Genomic DNA, 21,718 nt, shown 5'->3' on the forward strand with positions numbered 1-21,718 from the left:
TCCTAACATCCAATATTTGCTCCCCTCACCATTTGACATCTGATGTTGGTTTGTTTACAACCCTGTCATGTAGCAGTTCAGTAAAAGACTGACAGTATCAAATTTTATAAATGTACTGACAGGGCAGGGGTCATCACTCTGGCTGACACCCTGCCCCCAGCATGGCCCCTGTCCAATGAGAAAATAAGGAAGAAAAAGAACCCCTCCCCCCGAAATTCCTGCAAAGATGACAACAAGACAAGAAATGTCGAAGTGTGAACAAAGTTTATTTTAAAATCCAACAGAATATTCCTTTCTTTCCTGCCTTCCTTTTTTTCTGCTTGTTCCTGTAACCCATACCTTTGTTAAAAGGTAACAGTAGGGGGGTGGAGGGTGGTCAAAGCAGCTGGAGGCAGCAGAAGTAGCAGGGGGAGGGGGGAAGAGAGGAGGAGAATCTGGGGGTTAAAATGAAGACAACAAAAACACAGGGTCTTTGACAGAAAAGAAAAAAAAAACTGTTTAAATATATACACACAAAGAGAAAGAGAGTTTGTGTAAGAACATCCCCGGAAGCATGAACCCGGTTTTTATGCTGTCACAGGTAGACATAGACAGACAGCCTTGACTCTTTTACCTTTTGAACCAGTGGTATATTGAGAATATGGCAGCAGGGGAGAGAGACTGGCACTTGTTTGACTGGCTAGAACATGAAATGAAGAGCCTTGCTCAAGGACATGTCACCAGGTCCAACAATTTGAACTCGACATGATTGTAAGCAGAACACTCCAACCACTTGGCCATGTGTCTCCATTTACATACACACACACACACACACATTCTCTCTACACTTTTGCCATAATGATACATATACAATATATATCATTTATATACACATGTACGTATATAACTATACATACATTATGTGCATGTATATAACACAGACATAGATAACAGTGGAGAGATATAAAAGAAGACACATTTGTAGAAAGTGGGTGAACAATCAGTGAACAATCAGTGATGTTGCTGTAAATGAGAATAGGGAACAAAGCTTGTGATATTGTGCGAGAAAGAGACAGAAAAGGTGTCAGGGGAAGAGAGAGAGAGAAAGAGAGAATATGTGAGTTGGAGAGATGAAAATTTAAATAATGAGCATGAGAGGGAAGAAAAACAAAACATTTCATTTTAAAATTGCAGACACGAGTAAATATCTATGATTGTGTGTGTTGGAACATATATTTTTGGTAGGAAGTCTTCTGAGATGCAATGGTGACAATGACAAAACATTTTTTTTTTCATCTCTAAAACGATGACGAGATTAATGAGTCTTGATCTGATAATCACATCAACAATAACTTATCTCAGAGATTTACATTCAATAGACATGTATACAAAACCAGTGCATGTGGACACATAAATGCACATATGTATTGACATGCAAGAAACCGTGTGTGTGTAGCTGTGATCATCTGAAGGATTCTTGGGATCAAAAACAAAGGCGGGGGAGGGATGACGCACAGCAAAGCTCCACCAGTAGATTACAGGACTGTAATCCAGTCGACCAGTTGGCAGCAATGTATCAAAAATGAGAGAGACAGAGAGAAGAGATTCCTTCACCAAACTGTATGCTCATCTCTCAACCTCTTGGATTTTCACCAAGATCACTGCAGCCCAAAATAAGCATGGCATATAATTATGTGAGTGTGTGTATATATGTGTATATATATCTCACTTCCCAACCTCAAGGATTCAGGTTCAGTCCCACTGCATGGCATGTCGGGTTAATGTCTTCAACTCTAACCCAAAACCAACCAAATCCTTCCAAGTGGATTTAGCAGATGGAAACTGAAAGAAGCCCATTGTGCGTGTGTGTGTGTATATATATATATATATATATATATATATATGTATGGTCATTGTCTAACGTCCACCTTCCATGCTGTTTGCATATTTGTGCGTGTGTGTGTCTCTCCCAGTCTTAACATTGCGTGAGAGTTGTAAATAAGCATCCACACCATCAAGCAGTGCCGTTTGTTCCGATTCTTCTGTGGAAACATTTCCTGGCCACGAAGGGGGGGGGGGCATAATACCTTGCTTGGAAGTGATAGGAAAGGCATCAAGCTGTAGAATATTTACCTCAACAAATTCCACCTGACCTTTGCAAATATGGATGATGAAGTGAAGATCATATATATATATATATATATATATATATATATATATATATATATATATATATATACACACACACACACACATATATAGTCTTCTCATTTCTTTAAAGGGATTTAAATTGTAAAACTGATCCCAAAGAAGCAAGATTCCTCTTTTGATTTTAGAAATGCTTATATGTGTGGTTGTGAACAATTGGTTCAATGAATACCCAGCCTCAAACTGAAATAATATCCAGAGATTCAGTTTCAAAGCAGAAATAACCTATCATTTTATATATATATACATACATACATATTTCAACAATGTGATAGAGAAATCTTTGCACGCATGCATGGGTAGGATGGTTGACAGGAGCCACATACATACATGTCTGTACTGAGAATATAAATATATTTATGGATCATGTTGGGTAATTCAGCAATTATGGAGAAGAATGGTGTGTGTGTGTGTGTGTGCGTATACATGTGCACACACAGACACACACATTGTGAAAATGAATTTATACTTCAGGTTGGGCAATTATCAAACCAATCACAAACACATGTTTACAGAGATTCAAAATACAATGAATGCAACAACAAATGCAGACATATAATAAATACACACACACACAAAAACACAGCAGGGTGAGAGAGAGAGAGAGAGAGAGGAAGAAGGGAGGCAAACAGATAAAAGAAAGACAGAGCCCTAAGAGGAGGAAAAAAGGGAGAGAGAGAGCGAGGTTGAATGAGAGTGGAAAGGTCAGATCTGCAGCAAATCGACAGCCATAGAGAGAAAGGAGGAGGAAGAAGTGGAAAATGATGGACGATAGGGTCCAGCTTCAGTTTGGTCGATCCTTTCATAATTCTTGTTTCTTTAAAAATTCACCATGTTTGTAGTGATGGGGAAGGGGAAAGTGAGTGCATTTTAAAATTTTTTTCCCTTTTTTTTCAATTTTTTAAAATTTGTTTTATGTCAAGTTCTCCGGTTGCTTTCTGGTGTTTAGAACCCTGGAAACACGAACAAACTCATCCCACCATTAACTGATCAGAGCTTTCCTGTCTTCCTTTTCTTTAAAGACATCCAGTTTCAGCAAAGGGATGATAACAATTAATGATAATAATGGTGGTGGTGGTGGTGGTGGGTGATGGCGGTGGCAGCGGTCTATGGTCTCTGATCAGAGAAAGAAAAAAATTCTATGGCTGGAACATCAACAAAACTAGAAAGAGAAAATAACACAGATCAAGTTAATAAATGGATTATATTCGATGTCAAAAAAAGAAAAAAGAGAGAGAGAGAGAACAATAAGCTTCAAACTATTTTGGGATTTGTTATTAAAAATCTCGAACAGATTTCAGTGTTCTTTATCACAACATATACTGTATGTTATACGTGACTTCGACAAAAAAAAAAAAAAAAAAAAAAAAAAAAAAAAGGTGCAACCTGTGCACGAGACAAAGCTAAAACTAGGAAAAAAAAGTTTGCACTAAATTAAGGCCGCAACTCACACAGAGGTAAAGGAAGGGAAATAACTCTTGACGACCAACAATGGAGTGTTTTTCATGCTTCCGAGACGGTCTTTCCTACACAACCATCGAATCCACACATTAACCCCCTACAATCCTAACAGCCTTAGCTTTTAATCACTCTAACATTATTTGTGGCAGCCCCCAACTTTTCTTCCATTGACGGGTCGGTTGTTTGAAGACATTTGAGGGATCCCTACACACAACTACCTGGGTGTGTTGGAAGGAGGGGCGGGGCAATCAGGCCGTTCACCGATATGGACACAACCCCCACCCATACCCCTATATTTTCGAATAATAAGAGATGTACTTACTTTCCATCTGTGGCCACATACATTGCACAACACAAATGTGGTCATTGGTTCATCAGCACTCCTTGTCTGTACCTGAAAGAGAGGGAGGGGGGACATCATCAAAACTTGGCTTCAAAGAAAGAAAGAGAGAGAGAGAGGGAAAGAGAGTGGGTATAAGAAACAGAAAACTACTTGAAACGATTGACAACAGACAAATAAATTAAAAAAAACAAAGACCCAACACTGCATTCTCCCCTGTACTTGTCAAGACCCCCCCCACCAACTTGGCACCAACTTTCTATGATGTTAAGAAGTGCAGCAATCGTTGCCCCATTTGCAAGACATAGCAGCTAAATGCCTTTCAAATTTGTGGCAAACCACCTTGAAAACAGATGGGATATTGATTGTTGAAAAGCTGGTCATACATCAATCCTTGTCTATCAAGGAGAGGGGGGGGGGCTTGCCCTGGTTCTGAGAAAAAACAACAACACAGCAATAAATAAATTACGTCCATGCACTTGTGGTTTCTTGATCATATCTACCATTCCCTGAAGCAAATACACTCATTTGTTAGGACCAGAGGCCTTCATATCTTTTTTTTCTATTCACTGGATCTCACAGATCAGCAATGAACGAATCAGGAACAAACGAGGATAGATGGACTGCAATTAGTAAATGAGAGCCCCATGACAAGTGTCTATTGGACGAATCAGTGGGTCACTGTATTACTTCTTCTTGAAGACCACATCAAAATGAAATTTCATTTTTTATAACCGGACACACGGACACACAGTCTCTGTAATGTTCCATTTCCTGTCAGAGTTATACCTCATGAAAGAGGAATCAGAAATTCCAGTCTGTTCACATTCTTTTACTGGTTTCAATCACTGGACTATGGCCATGCTGGGACACCACCTTCAGGAAAAGTGTTAATTGTATCAAGTGTAGTGTTGGTAGTAAACTGTAATATTTTTATTGACTCCAGAAAGATGTTAGGCAAGTTTAGCTTGAATAGGATATGAACTCAGAACAGGAGGAGATAAAACCTGTTTGGTACAAAGTTACAAATAACATGAAAAGAGGATGGAAGGTGGAAGTCCATAAAATAGAGAAATATTCCAACAAGTAACAAAGATGAAAGACAAGTTTTATGGCATCGATTAATGCATAAAAATTCCAACAGACCTGGTTATATGTACAGTTTGTCTTCTTACACTTGCCACATTTAATGAGATCAGTGACACTTCCAGATGTCTGAGCTATCTGATGTTCATTAATGGCTTCTTTGGTTAATTTGCTCCGCAATAACTTCATAGCGTCACTGGCCATCTCCTGCACAGAAACATTTATTCTGAGTTAGAGTTGTAAACGAAATATGAATTACTGGTCAATGGAAGTAGTCTCAACTTGAATGAAACAAATGAGAAAGAGAGAAGAAAGATCCACAAAATAATTATCTGAATTTACAACAAAGTATCAATTAATTTTGTTCTTAATCAATCAGGCTGGATAATAAACCTCAAAAGCTTTCATCTTCCTCAGACATAATCCAAAATTAGAACAATTTTTTTACAAGCTTTTACTTTCAGGTTAAAATCTACATCTGACTTTTGGTTAGACATTGGGGAACATCCACCAGTCTTCTGTTGTGTTTCTTGGAAGAAACCCACAACCCACATTTGTCTTTGGAATGGTCATATATTGTTTCAATACCATGTTGTAGATTAGCTTCTGTTCAAACCTGACCAAGCAGATCTGATTACAAAAACATCTTTCAGATGTGAAACTGTTGTCTTTTTTAGCAAAACTTAAGATCCTATCAGGGTCTGTCATCAGAATATAGAAACCCAGTCTCTACAACATACAGTATCCAATTTCAGAACTAGGTTGTTATGCAATTCACTGCTAAGATGGAGGTTATTTTCAATGCAGATAAAGAAACGAGATAGGACACCAAATATGAGCGATAGTAGAAGAAAAAGAAAAAAACCTATTCTGATAGAACTATGTGACAGATAAATTATGGACATGAAATTGTACAGCTAAAGAAGAGAAGAAGGAGAAGGAGAAGAAGAAGAAGAAGGAGAAGAAGAAAAAGGAGAAGAAGAAGGCGATGATGATGATGATGATGATGATGGGAGGATTCGACATACAACTGGAACAGAAAGTGTTCTGTTGCTGAATCAGTATAGTGATTGCACAACCAAATAAAGATACAGCAGTTCCTTGTGTATGAGTTGTATTATTATCTTGTGGTTGATTAATTCAGAAAAAAACTGGGGGGGGGGGGACTTATAAACAGAGCAAAACTAAAACTATGAGAGGAAAAAAATATTTTGCAGCAAGATTTAACAGCATATTAAGGGTGCAATGCATAGACAGGTAAATATATAATGCATAGACACAGGTAAATATAGTATCTTGATGAAACTGTCAATGGTTTTGCTGTTCTTTTTTTATCCCAATGTGAGCACTTTAATAATGCCAAACATCAAGAATGTTCCATGTTACAGGATCTGTCGTCCAACCTGCAGAATTCTTGGAATTCTCACCATCATCTAATGCCCTTGTTTCATGCTGAGATGGTTTGAGAGGGTCTGATGGGCTCAAAGATTGCACCCGGCTCCACTGTCTGCTCTGGCATAGCTTCTAGGGATGGATACTGTTCTTAACGCCAATCACTTCACAGAGTGTACTGGTGTTTTTTTGTTTTTTTTTAATGTCATCAGCACTAGGGGCCAACTTGTATGCTAGGAGAATAAGGAGTTGAGAAGGGTAAAGTATGGAAGAAACAAAGAAAAAAAAAAGGCTGGAGAAGAACAGGTTTCTTGTTGAGGAGAAGCTAAAATGACTTAGAAATGATTTGGAAAAGTCAAGAAATAAGACAGGCAATGATTGTGGAGAATTAGAAGAAGGAATAGGTGTTGTTACCTCAGCGGTCATTCCAGCCATTCGACAGGGGTCGATGATGCCCTGCAACACACTTTCCCGCAGTTGAGGGTTCTTCGGATCCTTTAGATTGGCCACACGACTTCGAACACGATTTTTGTACTTCATGTCAGTGTTTCGGAATTCTTGGTAGATAGTTACATTCGGTTAAGAAATACATTGAAGATCAAGTAATAAAAGACACAAAATGATGGAGAGAGAGAGAGAGAGAGAGAGAAAGAGAGAGAGAGAGAGAGAGAAAGAGAGAGAGAGAGATACTGGACATCACAGAAGAGATGATATGAGAGAGAGAGAGAGAGAGAGAGAGAGAGAGAGATAGAGAGAGAGAGAGAGAGATAGAGAGAGAGAGAGAGAGATATACTGGACATCACAGAAGAGATGATATGAGAGAGAGAGAGCACAGAACGTTTGCAAATGAGTGAGTACAAAAAGTTTTAAGAAATGGTACATCTAAAGGATATAATCTTCAATTTCTGAAGCAATTTCAGGCATTGGTTTGACACCAGGAGGGGGATCTGAAAATAAAGGAGAGTTTAGCAATTAGTGCAGCAGGAATTTATTTATTGCTCACAGGGGGCTAAACATAGAGTGGGACAAACAAGGATAGACAAAGGGGTTAAGTCGATTACATCAAACCCAGTGTGTAACTGGTACTTATTTAATCGACTCCGAAAATGCTGAAAGGCAGAGTCGAACTCAGTGGAATTTCATTATCATATCATCCACTTTCTCATGCTTGGATGGGTCACACAATTTATTGAGGCAGATTTTCTATGGCTGGATACCCTTCCTTCACTTGTTTCAAAGCAAAGTTATATTACCCCATGGCCAGACATGTTTTCCACAGAAGACTGGAAATGAAGGACACTGCATGAACGATGGTAACATTTGCTTACAACCACCATGCAATGTCAAGATTAAAGCACATGCAGTGGGTTCCATACAGTTTCCATCTATCAAATCCACTCACAAAATGTTGGTTGGCCTGGAACTATAGCAGAAAGCACTAGCCCAAAGTGCCACAGAGTGGGACAGAACCTGAGAACACGTGGCTGGGAAGCAAGCCTCTTAAGCACACAGCCACACCAGTGAGTGATAGAACGAAGCAGAAATAACAAATAAATGCCACTCACTGTCTACTTTTAAAGCATTGAAGAGAAGCTCCCGGCATTTGAGACGTATAGGGTCACTTGTGTCATTTGGTTTAGTGCCAGACTGGCCACCTTTGGCATCACCTTCCATTTTCTTGTTGACATCATGAGAATTACTGTCCGTGCTGTCACGTGAAGATTCATCTGTTTTGTTGACACTGTTGCTTCTAGCAGAAGACTGTGATGATGATGATGATGATTCTGGAGGTTAAACAAGAGGAGAAAGAAAAAAAAGAAACGATTTAAGAGATTCTGAAATCACATATATTTAACAAGACAACAGCATGACAATGCTCACACCAACAAGAACAAGAACAAGAACAACAGCAGAGGGAATGTCGTTACTCACTGGAATTTGTGCTTTCTCCTGGTAAGAGTTTCTTCCAACTTTTAATCAATGCCTTGGACAGACTGATCACCTCATCGGCATTACTGGACTTACGGAAGTTATTTACTGTCATTCCAATTCTGGTTTTCTGGAAAATGATGGGCAGCAGTGAATATCTCTCGATAATTTGGAGTACAATAGCTTTCTTGATGCCTACAGAGCCCATGCCATATTTTATAGAAAATCCCTACCATTCTTTCAATAAGATATTAAATGAAACAAAAAACAAAAAGGCATTAATACTGGATAATTGAATTCACATTACCTGGTGTAGCATCTAATGTGTTGCAATATATAGTTTTTGTACTGACCTATTCAAGAAAGCTACGTCCAAACATATATGTTGTTAGAAACAGCAAAAGAATTTGAGGCAGCAGATTTGAATATATCGTAGCAGCACCCTCTCACCATAATTCCTTCAAATTTCAACTTTTAAGTGAGGATTTGAAGTGATTTTAAATAAACTTTTATAATCAACTGCCAGAAATCCTGTTGGTTTTTAATTAACTGTCAATAAATTTTGTAGTCAATAATTATATTTCCCCTTTTCAAATCTGATGAAAAGAAATCTTCTCTTGTAGCTTCTTAGGATTTCAGAGATTCTAACAAGAAGCAGAGAAGATTTCTGAATATCAATGTGGATGTCAACTTCAAAATCCAGCTCAGATTCTAGAAAGTCATTATTCAAAATCAGGGAACAGTCAAAAATCACTATGAAACAGCCATGTTGAGGTGACGATAAACGTTATTGTTTAATTATTGTTAAATAAGATATTTTCCATGGTTTGCATTTCAAAACTTTCACAGGAAAACAAATCCGCTTCAATTCCTCTTCTTTTTTTGATGTCATTTGAATGAAACTGCCAAATTCCCTTTCTTTGGACCAGCTGAGTTGTAATGGTAGAAGCACCAAAGATATCGCAGCAATCGCATGGGGGGGGGGGGGGGGCATGCGCCCGTAACAGCTGCACCTACCATTTGTTGTTGATTCCTTACTAATCATGGCAGGCGACAACCCTCCCACCTATGGGTCTGTCAGTTTGGACAGTTGTGGCTGCTGAGGGGTTTGCAAGGTCAGAGTACAAGTCCAACCTGAACCTCTTTCGGTAGTCTTTTACAACACAGAGGAAATGCTGATCCCCACACAGCACTGGAGTGGTGTGAAATGGAGTGTTTTGCTCAAGAACACAACATGCTGCCCAGCCTGGGAATTGAACCCAGGATCTGGTGATCGAGATTGCAACAAGGTTCCACTTTCCTATCATTGGCAATATCCTAAATAGATGGCATCAGTGTTACAGTAATGTGGGAAGGAGACAGCTTCAACATTTTTTTTATCATTATTTCTTAGAAACTGAAAAGAAGCCCATGGTATGTGTGTGTAGCCTTGTCTTGACTTCCTGTGATGATGCTAAATGAGCTTCAGAGCCATTCCAAGTGATGTGTTCATTTCCATTCTTCCATATGAAATATGTCAGCTATAAGGAAACATTACCTTATTTGGAAATAGGAGAGAGGGTTGGCAACAGGAATGGTTATCTGGCTGTGGAAAATCTGCCTCAACAAATTCCCTCTGACCCATGCCAGCACGGTAAAGTGGACATATGATGATGATGAAGAGGATGAATCTGCAGTCCACAGTTTGTGAGCCAATCTCTTTTGGCATTCATCAATGAGTGCATCATCACACGTGATGTTTACTTTATAATACGGCACCTGTGTTGTATTCCCAATATGCAGTTTAAATGTCTAAACCATTTTTGGAATCCATGTTAATCTGTCAAATCTGATGTGCATTTATTCACATGTTTTGAATTAATCCTGCATTATCTCACAGCTTTCAGATTTCAATGACTCTTTATTCCTAGACTAATGACTAATGATCAATCAAGCTCACACACCATCTTCCCTCTCTAAGTACAATAATTTTTTCTTTAAATGATTTGTGTTTTCACTTTTTTGGAGAGTAAACCCCTAAAAAAATCCCAGCTTTGGATCTGACATGAGTATTAAAATGGTCAAGAACTACTCGGCCAGATAGTCTGTATCTAAAATGGTTTATATTTGGTTGAATCACAGCACAAAATTCTCAAATCAACTGCAAAAGTAGAACTACATCTTTAGAGAATGGTACTGGTGACAGAAAGGGACCCTAGCCACTCCTTCCCCACCACACATTACAGTGTCTACCATTTTCAGGCATTCTTTTATTCATTCAATCAGTGAACTGTGGCCATGCTGGGGCACCATCATAAAAAGTTCCAGTCTATCATTATCAACTCCAGGGCTTATTTCAAATTGTTATCAATCCCTTTAAACAGTTATCTCAGGATGTAAAGTGATGCACACACACACGTGTATCAGACATGGCTGTGTGGCACCTTTGGCAAGTATCTTCTACACCAGCCCTCAGCTGACTAAGTGAATTTAGTAGATGGAAACTAAAAGAAGCCCAATGTGTGTGTTCATGTGTCTTTGCCTTTACATCAAGTGACTGTTGTTAATGAATGCCATTCAACTCCAATACTTTGCAAAAACATGTCTGGCCATGCGGAAACATTACCTCATTTGGAAAGAGCAACGGAAAGGACATCTGGCTGTAGAAAGTTGGTCTGGATAAACTCGGACCGACCGATGCCAGCAAAGAAAAGATGATGAGAAATATACATAGCATATGTGATGGGCTTCACCAACCATATTTCACGCTCAAGTCATTGGTTAGCCTGCCCACAGTGCTATGGAGTGGGACTGAACCCAGAACCATTTGATTGTGAAACAAACTTTCAACCACATGGGCTATGCCAACCTCACACACCGAAAGAGGCTGGTCTAGTGAATGGAATGAAAGAGACTCACCTGGAGCACATCTAGAGTCATAGGTAAATCCTGTAAGGATTTGAGGAGGTCTACTGAAGCAGCATGGTCCTGTTGGAAAAAAGAGAGCAACGATTGATCAGCCTGATGCCAACAACAATAAACAAACAAAAACAAGCACATCTAATACAAATCATCCTTCTTGTTAAGACAAATTGCTCAATGCATCAGGCTCCCTAATTTTTATCAAGAGTGGGCTTGCTTCCATGGTTTGCTAGTCCCCAGTTGAACCGTCCAACCCATTCCAGCATGGAAAACGGACATTAAACGACGATGATGGTTTTAGAGAAAGGTAAAATGTATGTGTGTGTGTGTAGCTATAGAAATGAAGAACAAGACAAAATAATTGAAGCTTGTGACAAAAAAAAAAAAAAAAAAAGTTTGCCTTTTTCCCCATTCTATTTTGAGAATGCAGAGCTGTAGGATGTTATGTCCACTTGAAATGTGAATATGACAACACTATTCTTGTCATTCAATCTCAAACGAGGAGCAGAAAAGACAATTTCCACACACACATTTATGACTGCACAGTTATAGCTATACACACGGGTGTGTGTGTATATATAGTTCATTTTTATGCCTGTTTGTCTATGCTATGTTGGGTTAACCCAGCCATTCTCAATATTACAATATAATGAGACGTGATGTGCAGGGGCAATTTGTTCAACTATACCTTTCAAGGTGGTAGTGCCTCACAGCATGGCTGCAGTCCAATGTCTGAACAAATAAAAGAGAGGGAAAGAAGACAGTATATTGCTAAACACACTGTGCCAGAAAGGATGGGATTATAACAAGGAGAACATCTTTGATCACAGGTTTGTTATATCAAGGCTGAGATAAGATGTTACATGGTTGCTCAATGTGTTAGAAATAGCAGCCAGATCGCTCTTAAATTGCATTGTAATGTTTTTGAAAAGGAAAGATGCACTGAGTAGTCTAGCCCTTAATTGAAAAGGCAAAAGAAACTGGACTCCAGTTGGAATGTCTTTGAACACATTAATTCAATGAAGGCTAAACAACACTGACGTCTGGTTGACAGTGGTACCTTCTGAGAGACAACATGGGAAGGATATAACTGTTCATAATTATGTGTAATGAAGTCGTCCAGGGTAGACCAGTCTACAACAATACGTTACAATTTCAAGTATTTCCTGAGAGCGGAACTGTTAGTGTTTTTTAAAGTTGAGTGATTCTTAGAAACTGAGAGATGCTCAAAGAAATTATCAGAATTAATAAGCAGAGAACTGTTCTAGGAAAGAACATTACAAAATGCGTTATCCAGGGAAGCAAGAATGCATGAGTGTGTGTGCGATTTAAAACATGTACTTCCCAACCACATGGCTCTGGGTTCAATTCCACTGTGTGGCACCGTGGGCAAGACGAGGCGATGACTACGGACCGAGACCTTTGGAAATGGGCTGTGCGTGAGAAGACCCGGCAAGCCAAGTAAGATCGTTGCCAGTGCCCCTGGACTGGTTCTTGTGCGGGTGGCACATGAGATGCACCATTTTGAGCGTGGCCGTTGCCAGTACCGCCTGACTGGCTCCTGTAGGATTTTCGAGCGAGATCGTTGCCAGTGCCCCTGGACTGGCTTGTGCGGGTGGCACATAAAAGACACCATTTCGAGCGTGGCCGTTTTCGTGCGGGTGACACGTAAAAGCACCCACTACACTCTCTGAGTGGTTGGCGTTAGGAAGGGCATCCAGCTGTAGAAACTCTGCCAAATCAGACTGGAGCCTGGTGTTGCCATCCGGTTTCACCAGTCCTCAGTCAAATCGTCCAACCCATGCTAGCATGGAAAGCGGACGTTAAACGATGATGATGATATATATATATATATATATATATATATATATATATATATATATAGAGAGAGAGAGAGAGAGAGAGAGAGAGAGAGAGAGAGATAAACACGCGCATATTGCTAAAAAAAATTAGAGAAGTATTTGAAAACCTGCACACATTAAAATGATGGCATATGTTGCTTGTGATGAAAAAGTAACGTTCAGAGAAAAGATAGCAAATTCGATAGCTTTTCGTTTTGTTTTAAAGGAGGAAATTGAAAACATACAATTACGATATATACACTACGGGGTGTGATAGTGGAGGGTTTTATTAGTCAAATAACGAATAGCGTAACACATTTTCCCTTTCCATACAGGTTTTTGAATCTTCCAAACCATAGAATGTTTTTTCTAGTTGTTTCTCGATAATAGACCTTGAAATATTTTTGCGACACCGGCCGGAAGAAATATACTGGACCGGGACGATTAGCAATGATTTAATCAGCAATCTGCTTGGACAATCAACAGAGGGACACGCCGTGTTCCAAGCCATTTCTATTACTACTACAACTATTCTAGCTTCTATGAACACACAGAGAAGCTCTATCCTTACTGTAACTGACCTAAGACACTCGAAATTCACTTCATATCGTCACCCTTACTTGGTAGGTGTTGCGACAGCCATAACAACTTTCACAAGGACACTGATGGCGAAAATTAAGCTAATTACAAAATTAAACAGCTTGTGTGTATGTATGCGAGCGAGCTAGTGTGACATATAAACAGCCACTTCTATCTTGGTGTTCAAAAGTGCGGAACTGTACTTGAAAAGAAAAAAAGTCTGGTCTGCTACTTCCAGGCGCCCGCAAACAACCCAAACGATGAGCGTTAACACAAACCAAGCTGAAAAGAAAAAAACTTTTTACGTCTAAACAGAAGTTCTTATTGCTAGCATCAAATATGGCACAGGTGAATCAAAGAGCGTTTCAACTCGTCCTGCACTGAATCCAAACTGGACACCCAAGATTTCAGTCGTGCAAATAATAGGAAGTTTATTAGAAAAACGAAAGAATTCAACTTGTCTAAACTTTACGCAAACTGTATTTGCTATTTTTTTTTCTCCCCTTTGTTTATTAAAGACCGGATGATTAATTTACTTCTAAACTTATCTATCTCCGTCTCTCTCTCTCTCTTTTTACCATCATATCGGACATTTCTAGTCTTAGGTATTATAACTGTGAATAAAAGACGAAGTGGTCTCGACAGGAACGTCTTTCGACCATAGGGTTGCTCTGTCAACACTGACGTGAGACACCAATCAATAGTTATCGAATAACAACAATATAAAAGAAGAGATCCATCGATCCGCTCCAATTTGTGTTGGTTGAGGGAGTTTTATGGCGGGTGTTGTTGGGTGGAATCTAAACATTAGCTACGTCACTTCCGGTACAGCTCTATTGCTAGCATGGAGATGAGAGAAAGAAAGAAGGATTAGAAAGAAACAAGACAGAAAAACGTAGACATTTCTGAATAAAACTGACCAAGCTGTTGGCAATAAGCAACATCAAAAATAAAAGTGAAACGGAAATAAGACCAGCTCTAATGGGTCGTCCTAAAACAAAATAAAAGGTGCGATCTGGAGTACAAAATGGGAGGAAAGGGTTTAGTTTGTAACACCCCCACCCACAGGGAATTTGGCGAGGGGGGATGTATTTATTTATCTGGAATTTTTTTTTCAATCATACAGTGTTTCTTCGGATAATTTAAAGTGGAGTTTCTCTTCCCAGATAAATCGTATAAAAAATTTGAGTTTTGGCATTGTGAAAAGACTAGGGCTGTATTGTTACTGCGAACTGTGACATGGGTGGACTACACTGAATCGAAAGACATAGTACGTGGGCGCTTAACCTGGTGGAAATGGCAGCCAAATCTCCCTCAAATCATGCTATCACCTTCAAAGCATGCACAAATTGAACTATGTTGTCCCAAAAAGGACTACGTCCGATTAAAAAGAAAGATTAAAGAGATGGTCACAAATGGAAAGGCTTTGATCAGGTCGATCTGGAGATAAACAAACAGCACTTTTTTGTTTGCTTGGTAGAAAGAGAGGGGGTGGGCTTAACAAACATATTAATAATTGAAATAAATAACCCTGTCCAACAAACGAACGATAGACGACAAGAGACATAGAATTACTTTAGATGTTGATTAGAAACAATTTGCAAATTAATTAAAATTGCTTTTAAATAAACAAACAGGCAAACAAAAAAAAAAGAAAAGAGTTACAACTCATTAGTAAGATGGTGAAGAGAGTTTTAGGGCTGCTTCTTCTAATTTTGTTCATTAATGTTGCAAATAGTTGAAAGACAGCCGCCCAGTCCATAGAAGTGGAGATCAGAATGAAGCAATGCCAAACTTTACTACCAACACACACACTTAGATGTATATATGTGTGTGTGGTGTTAAAGTTATGTAGAGATATAGGTAGATGTATTAATGCGTGCACGATCAACGTGTGTTGTGGTGGTCGTCCTACTTACCGATGTTCCACTGGATATCATCTTCTCCAGTTTTTTACCAATCTTCAATACCTCGTCTTCGCATCCCATCTTCGTTTTTCGACCCCGCAAAAAGATACACACAGCAAAATAAGTACGGTTATCACTTCGAATGGAGAAACTGAAGGCAAATATACCAACCGTGATGATAAACAATAAGCTTAACACTACCACCGACAACAATAATAGGAAGAAGAAGCCTGCACTTCTCTCTTCGACACAACTCGCCCGATCTCTCACACCAGATTTTTGTTTGTGGCGGACTGAGGGAGCATTGCATCATGGGAAAATGGCGCGCGGCAAATACAGACCCTGCTCCCCTCTCTCTCTATTTATTCTCTACTCCTCCTCCTCCTCTCTCTCTCTATTTATTCTCTACTACTCCTCCTCCTCTCTCTATTTATTCTCTACTACTCCTCCTCCTCCTCTCTCTTCTTCACTGCTTGCACATGCATACACAACACACACACACATAGAAAGATCTCTTGAGTTGTTTTCCTTTTTTTGTTAACTTTCAGTCTTTAGACATATATTTATCAGTCTTAACTCGTTGAAGTTTATATATATATATATATGTATATGCAGAAAGATATAACTTTACAATTCTAATTTCTGGAGCTGACAGTTGTTGCAGCTTTATTTAATATTTCTAATATAGGGCAGAAGCTCGCATATTTTGCAGGTAGAGAATAGTTGACTGGTGCCCCCACCTCCTACAAGGATTAAAGTGCAAGTCGACTTTGCCGTGATTTGATCTCAGAACGTAAAGCCACGTAACCAAACACCCTAAAACCCCTAAAAGGGGTCATGCATTAGCAGAATCGGGAGATCCAATTGGATATTTTACCCTCTAACAGCTGTATTTAAAATTCACTAGAGTTAACTTAGTTTTAGAAATGAAAGACTAAGCTTTAAAGGAATTAAAAGGTTCCACTGAAGATATTCTTGGTTTCGTGTCGCCTCATGTTAGAAATAAAGTGACAACAATAACACAAATAATAAAATATATATTTCGTTTATTATTGAATTTCATGTATTAATATTTAATAAATATGTATGTATGCTATGTTCACAAATTAACTTTTATGAAATTATGAGATATAAAAAAAAAATTGGAATTAAAATTGTTTGACCGCATTTTGGGTTCGAGATTAAAAGCTTCACTTCCGGTTATATTGTTTATTGTTGAAAAGAAGGCAAAAGTTTGTTGTCGATCGATCGATCTGTTGTTGGAAGATGATTATTTAAAGGAAAAAATCACCTACCCATAATTAGGCAAAGCTTTGAAACTAATAGATAAACTCTATTTGTGAAAGATGTTTAAAAAAAAAGCCAAGTCGACTCCACAACAGAACGGCAGCAAAGAAAGTGTTGTAAGTTTCAAGTTTTTCATCTTAAACTCTAAACTTGTTCATTATTTTGTTATTTGTAATCAGAGTTAACTTATTTAATTCATGCAGTGGCTGCCTGTAGATTAAATCGTTTCACTTATTTACATAAAGGTGTTTTAACTGGAAGAGTTTAGTTAAGATGAAAATACGTGAACTGTGCTTTTGTGGTTGTAATTATATAATAATGAACTTATTTGAATGCGGTGCTCAGGTGTTGCGTTTAGATTAGTTAGAGTCTTAGGTTTATCATTCGTTAAAATGTTTCTAATCACAAAAGGTCAAGTAATTGACTATGGACTTTTAACCTTTTCATTTAAGTAGCCTCATTAATTGAATAGTACCTCGGCAGGTGCTTTCTCCCAAAACCTTGTTTGTGAAATTAGGGCGAAATCGAAGTGCCGGGTTGTGTTGGCAGAAACTATTAGGAAACCCATCGGATGGCCAGTAAATGATTTGTGAGTTCCAATAGAATCGGGTCGACTTGCTCCTTGTAATTGAATTGGGTTAACGAAACCTGGCAGTTTATCGAATGACCTACCACCATCTGTAATTAGAAAGATCAACTTGGTCACTACGTCACATCGATTCCTACCTGAATATTTTTCAGGAGGACATTGCTGGTAAGTGACCTACTGGTATGGCTGCCAAAGCATGTCCAAACACAATATATGTGAAACAACTCACCTGAGACACTGAATATTAGAGAGGCTGAAATAGAAAAGCGGTTTATTGTAGAGGAGACAGACGAGTTGTAATGTTTTATTGTTATTTATCATTTTTTCCAAAAATCATAAATGTATGTATTTATTGATATGCATTTGAAATAATTTATTTTCAGGTTGGTTCCAGTAATGAAAACCTGACTGCACTGAAAGACACCAAAGATTCTGTGGAGAAGATTCTCCACCAGAGAGTCTTTTTTAACGTGTTCTTTCTTGGAATGGTACAGGAAATGAATATGGGTGATGCAAGGAAGAGGGATACTGAGGCTCAGCTAATCGACCAGCTGGAAGAAGCTCAAGTATGTCATAAACACTCTTGATTTCATTTTGTTTCATCTCGTGGGATATACATGGATATCTGCTGGTGTTGTGCTCCTAGCACCTGTGCTGGTGGCACGTAAGAAGCACCTTTTGAGAGTTTTGGTCCTCACGGAGGCAATGACAAATGACCGACACCTTTGGCAATAACCCAAACACAACCTTGGAACTAAGATGTTGATAGTGTCTCCTTAAAATCTGTGATGAGGTTGGGCGTTTGTTAGAAATGTTGATGCAGTTAATCAGTGATCCATGTTTGCTTTTTAAATTGAGAATTCAGTGCTCAGGGGTTGCTATGAAGGGTTTTAATGTGTCTGTCTATGTTTCAGATTGATGGCAAACTACCTGTCACCGCTCGAGAAGAAGATACTGTGAAACTAAATGTGTCAAGGCATGGAATTAAGGTCCTTGACAAAAAGGGCCAGGTAAGGATTACCTACTCTGTTTAGCAGTTTAGTATGCTTGTGTGTGTATGCATGTGTGATGATTTAATGTCAAAGTGAACATTAAAACAATGACGATGATGATGATTTCCTCTTCTATTTTCTTTCATCTGATCCCCTCTTCTTCAGGAAGTGTTGCAGCGACACCCCCTGCACACCATTGCTCAGATCATCCAATATGATGATGACTTCCAACACCACAACGTGGCAGTGAAGATCGGTCAGTTCAGTAAGACGGTCTTCCATTGCTTTGTCTTTCAGTGTGTCTCAGAGGTAAGTCTGCTCAAAGATTGAGCTTTTCTTTTTTATCTTCTCTTTGCAACAATCAATGCTCAAGTCTACTGTCAACAATTAGAGCGTTTGAACCAAGCTTTGAAGAAAAAGAGACCCGCTTTACTGAATCGAAAAAGAGTGATGTTTCATCAGGACAATGCGCGATCCCACACTGCAAAGTTCACATCACAGAAGATCAAAGAGCTTGGTTGGGAAAAAATTCCTCTTCCACCTTATTCTCCCGACCTTGTTCCTTCAGACTACCATTTGTTTCGTAGTTTACAGAATCATTTGGGGGGACATAACTTTCGCAAGCCAGGAGGAGGTTGAAACTGACATTTCAGAGTTCTTCGCTTTAAAACCAAAAGAGTTTTACATTGATGGGATTAAAAAAGCTTGTAAATAGATGGAAGGAAGTCATAGATAATCAGGGAAAGTACATTGATGATTAAATTTCAATTAAATATAACATTTGATCACTTTCTTTATTCGAAATTCGGACAGAACTTATGGGATGACCTGATATTTTTGCTAAAAGCATGAACATCACATTCTCCCTTCTGTAAATCTAATTCAAATTCCAATCAACAAATCATTCTTCAAGTGTTTTAATGCATTGTTTTCCTTTTTCTTTCTTTTTTTACTCCAACAGAACCAAGCCCAGAATATTTGCCAATGTCTTCAGAAATTGTTTGATGCTGTGACAATGAATATATCGATGGATTCTTAAAAAGATTTTCCTCCCTAGCTCTGCATTCCTAGACATAAAACATAGAGATTTCTTTTGAATGCAAAACAATGCTGTGCAGTCTGTTCCAAACCACAGCAACATTTTACTGGCAGGATTACAATTTGGGATTCTTTCAGGAATTCAGATTGTTATTGAGTTTTTGTTTTTGAAAGGTGAATTGGTTTTATTTATTGAGACATTCTTTCAATCAATTTTCTCTCAATGCTCTGTCTGTCTTAAAGAACCATAAACTATCAAAAGAACAAACAATTTCATGTGCAAACTACCTACAACAATGAGTTATTCTTCAGGCTGTATTGACTGGTAACCACACAGTTGAAGAACCTATACTGTGATAATTGGACTAGAGCTGGTCTGTGGACTTATTTTGTCCATATCACCCCACTACCCACCTTCAAGTAGCTTTCAGGGATCCTTCCAGAGTGTTAATGCACTCAAGTGGTCCCTTTATACGCACAGGGGCTCTATAAAACTCAGGATCTCTTTTATACGGAGATATAAATAACTCTCTGAGTTTATGGGAAGTGATAGAGAATACCGAAGTGTCTTCATCCTCTCACTTCAACCCTACAATGTGGCCTTGTGTCATTATTTAAGGGTCCCTAAGGGTAGCAGAAATGCTTTGTGATATTTAGTTACGTCCCTTTATTTGCATAAATCTAAATCTTGTTGAGACTGACTTCACTTCTTGTTCCTCTGGGATGGGAGAAGTGGTTGGTAAAATAGATACCAGTAATATTTCTGGGACCTGATTGAATCGACTACCCCCCCCTAATGCCGTTCATTCAAACTGCATTTACATTATGGTTTCTTTTGTTTTTTGTTATGTTATTGATTCATCATCATCACCAACACCATCATCATCATGTAAATATGTATTTAAATAAAGAAGAATATTTATAACATCTGATAAACCTTTGTTATTATATTTTAGTGTATAATCTAATCTCAACAGGGCAGAGTGGTGACAGCTTGAATAGCCCTGGACGCTGGTTGAAGAGGTCATGTATGGAGAGGTACTCCAGCCATGACCATTTGGCTTGACTTTAAACAGAGGCATGGCTGATTGGCTGAGAAGTTGGCTTTGGTGTTGTAGATCTCTATCCAAAGTCTCTCTCCGTGAAAGCCTTTGTGGTAATTAGCGAAAACCTAGCTAATTAGCCAAAGCATGGATTTAGTCTGGAAACCAACCCCCACCAATCTGAAGAGGAGATTTTTTCCCCCATGCAATGGTAAGAGTCATCCCCTTTTATATGGAGCCCTGGATGCTCACCCCAAATCTGGAATCCAAGCTCAATGGAACCTACACTCACATGTTAAGAGCAACCTTAAACATATCTTGTCCCACCAAGAAACAGTTGTATGGAGATCTGCCTGTGTCCACTCTTATAAAGGAAAGGCATTTTGCAGGAGGACATTTCTGGTAAGTGACCTACTGGTATGGATGCCAAAGCATGTCCAAACACAGTATATGTGAGACAACTGACCAGAGACACGGGTTGTCTCTTTGAAGACTTCCCTCAATTAATGCAGAATCAAGAGGGATGGTGTGAGCAGGTTAAGAATGTCTAAACATGCTTGACCAGATGACGAGCCATCTAGACATTAGACATTTAGCCATTAGGAGGAGGATGACCACTGGCAAGTTATTGTTATATGAGAATTCCTATTGGGTCAGTCAGTCTCCTCGACCCAAAACCTGGGCATCAGTGGTCCCACACAAAGAATGCCTTTAGTTCTCTTGGCACTGAACACAAGAGAACTCAGACACATAGAAGAGTCAGTGTGGTTGGCAGCAAAAGCCATGACCGTTGGAACCTGCTTTGTTTGATTTGTCAATATATCTGAAAGAGAAATGGAGAAGATCAAATTTGGGACGTGGACTGTCATCTTCCATTTATGGCTTTGAAAATTTTCTTCACAAATACTTGGTCCACTTTGTATATATGTGTATCTCTGTTTATCAGTGTCAATTGGTATAAATACTTTGTGATATTTAAATTTATAGAAGGGAGGAAACTCAGTAAAGGGACACAAATCTGGTGAACTTAGCCATTTGTGCAATAGGGGTTGGTTAGATAAGTACAAGTTGGCCATGACACATTTCCTGTGTCCTTATGTTTTCAAAGGGTGTTTCCTAGGGCTAAATAGCTAGCAGTAGCGTTCT

At 38.8% G+C, this 21,718-nt stretch overlaps 2 protein-coding genes across 3 annotated transcripts; one reads left to right on the plus strand and one right to left on the minus strand.

The window, feature by feature from the left end:
• Positions 1-247: 247 nt before the first annotated feature.
• LOC106869012 (transcription elongation factor S-II) lies at positions 248-15,960 on the minus strand. 2 transcript variants are annotated; one of them, XM_089340629.1, is made up of 9 exons: positions 15,636-15,960; positions 11,294-11,362; positions 8,399-8,525; positions 8,032-8,250; positions 7,360-7,413; positions 6,881-7,035; positions 5,135-5,281; positions 3,971-4,042; positions 248-3,349 (listed from the first exon to the last, which is right to left on the minus strand). In XM_089340629.1, exons 1-9 carry the CDS (start codon positions 15,702-15,704, stop codon positions 3,341-3,343), a joined length of 921 nt encoding a protein of 306 aa, XP_089196755.1. In that variant the 5' UTR covers positions 15,705-15,960; the 3' UTR covers positions 248-3,340. The 2 variants fall into 2 exon arrangements, with proteins under 2 accessions (XP_089196755.1, XP_089196756.1); XM_089340630.1 differs by lacking the exons at positions 248-3,349; positions 3,971-4,042 and having other exon boundaries at positions 5,217-5,355.
• Positions 15,961-16,830: 870 nt separating this feature from the next.
• Positions 16,831-20,465, plus strand: LOC106869014 (integrin beta-1-binding protein 1). Its single transcript, XM_014914508.3, has 5 exons — positions 16,831-17,026; positions 17,883-18,065; positions 18,414-18,509; positions 18,657-18,800; positions 19,453-20,465. The coding sequence occupies exons 1-5, from the start codon at positions 16,970-16,972 to the stop codon at positions 19,528-19,530; spliced, it is 558 nt and encodes a 185-aa protein (XP_014769994.1). The 5' UTR covers positions 16,831-16,969; the 3' UTR covers positions 19,531-20,465.
• Positions 20,466-21,718: the final 1,253 nt, after the last annotated feature.

Source organism: Octopus bimaculoides, chromosome 23, assembly GCF_046866305.1.
Source record: "Octopus bimaculoides isolate indiv1 chromosome 23, ASM4686630v1, whole genome shotgun sequence".
NCBI lineage: Eukaryota > Metazoa > Mollusca > Cephalopoda > Octopoda > Octopodidae > Octopus > Octopus bimaculoides.

What these genes read in the sequence shown, in the direction of transcription:
- LOC106869012 (XM_089340629.1), bottom strand. Translation starts at nt 15,704, where the DNA reads ATGGGATGCGAAGACGAGGTATTGAAGATTGGTAAAAAACTGGAGAAG. An exon ending in AGGAGAAAGCACAAATTCCA is followed by an intron (nt 8,251 to 8,398) that starts GTGAGTAACGAC and finishes TTTAACCTCCAG; the next exon opens with AATCATCATCATCATCATCA. An exon ending in CAATGCTTTAAAAGTAGACA is followed by an intron (nt 7,414 to 8,031) that starts GTGAGTGGCATT and finishes CTTTATTTTCAG; the next exon opens with ATCCCCCTCCTGGTGTCAAA.
- LOC106869014 (XM_014914508.3), top strand. Translation starts at nt 16,970, where the DNA reads ATGTTTAAAAAAAAAGCCAAGTCGACTCCACAACAGAACGGCAGCAAA. An exon ending in ACGGCAGCAAAGAAAGTGTT is followed by an intron (nt 17,027 to 17,882) that starts GTAAGTTTCAAG and finishes ATTTATTTTCAG; the next exon opens with GTTGGTTCCAGTAATGAAAA. An exon ending in TCCTTGACAAAAAGGGCCAG is followed by an intron (nt 18,510 to 18,656) that starts GTAAGGATTACC and finishes CCTCTTCTTCAG; the next exon opens with GAAGTGTTGCAGCGACACCC.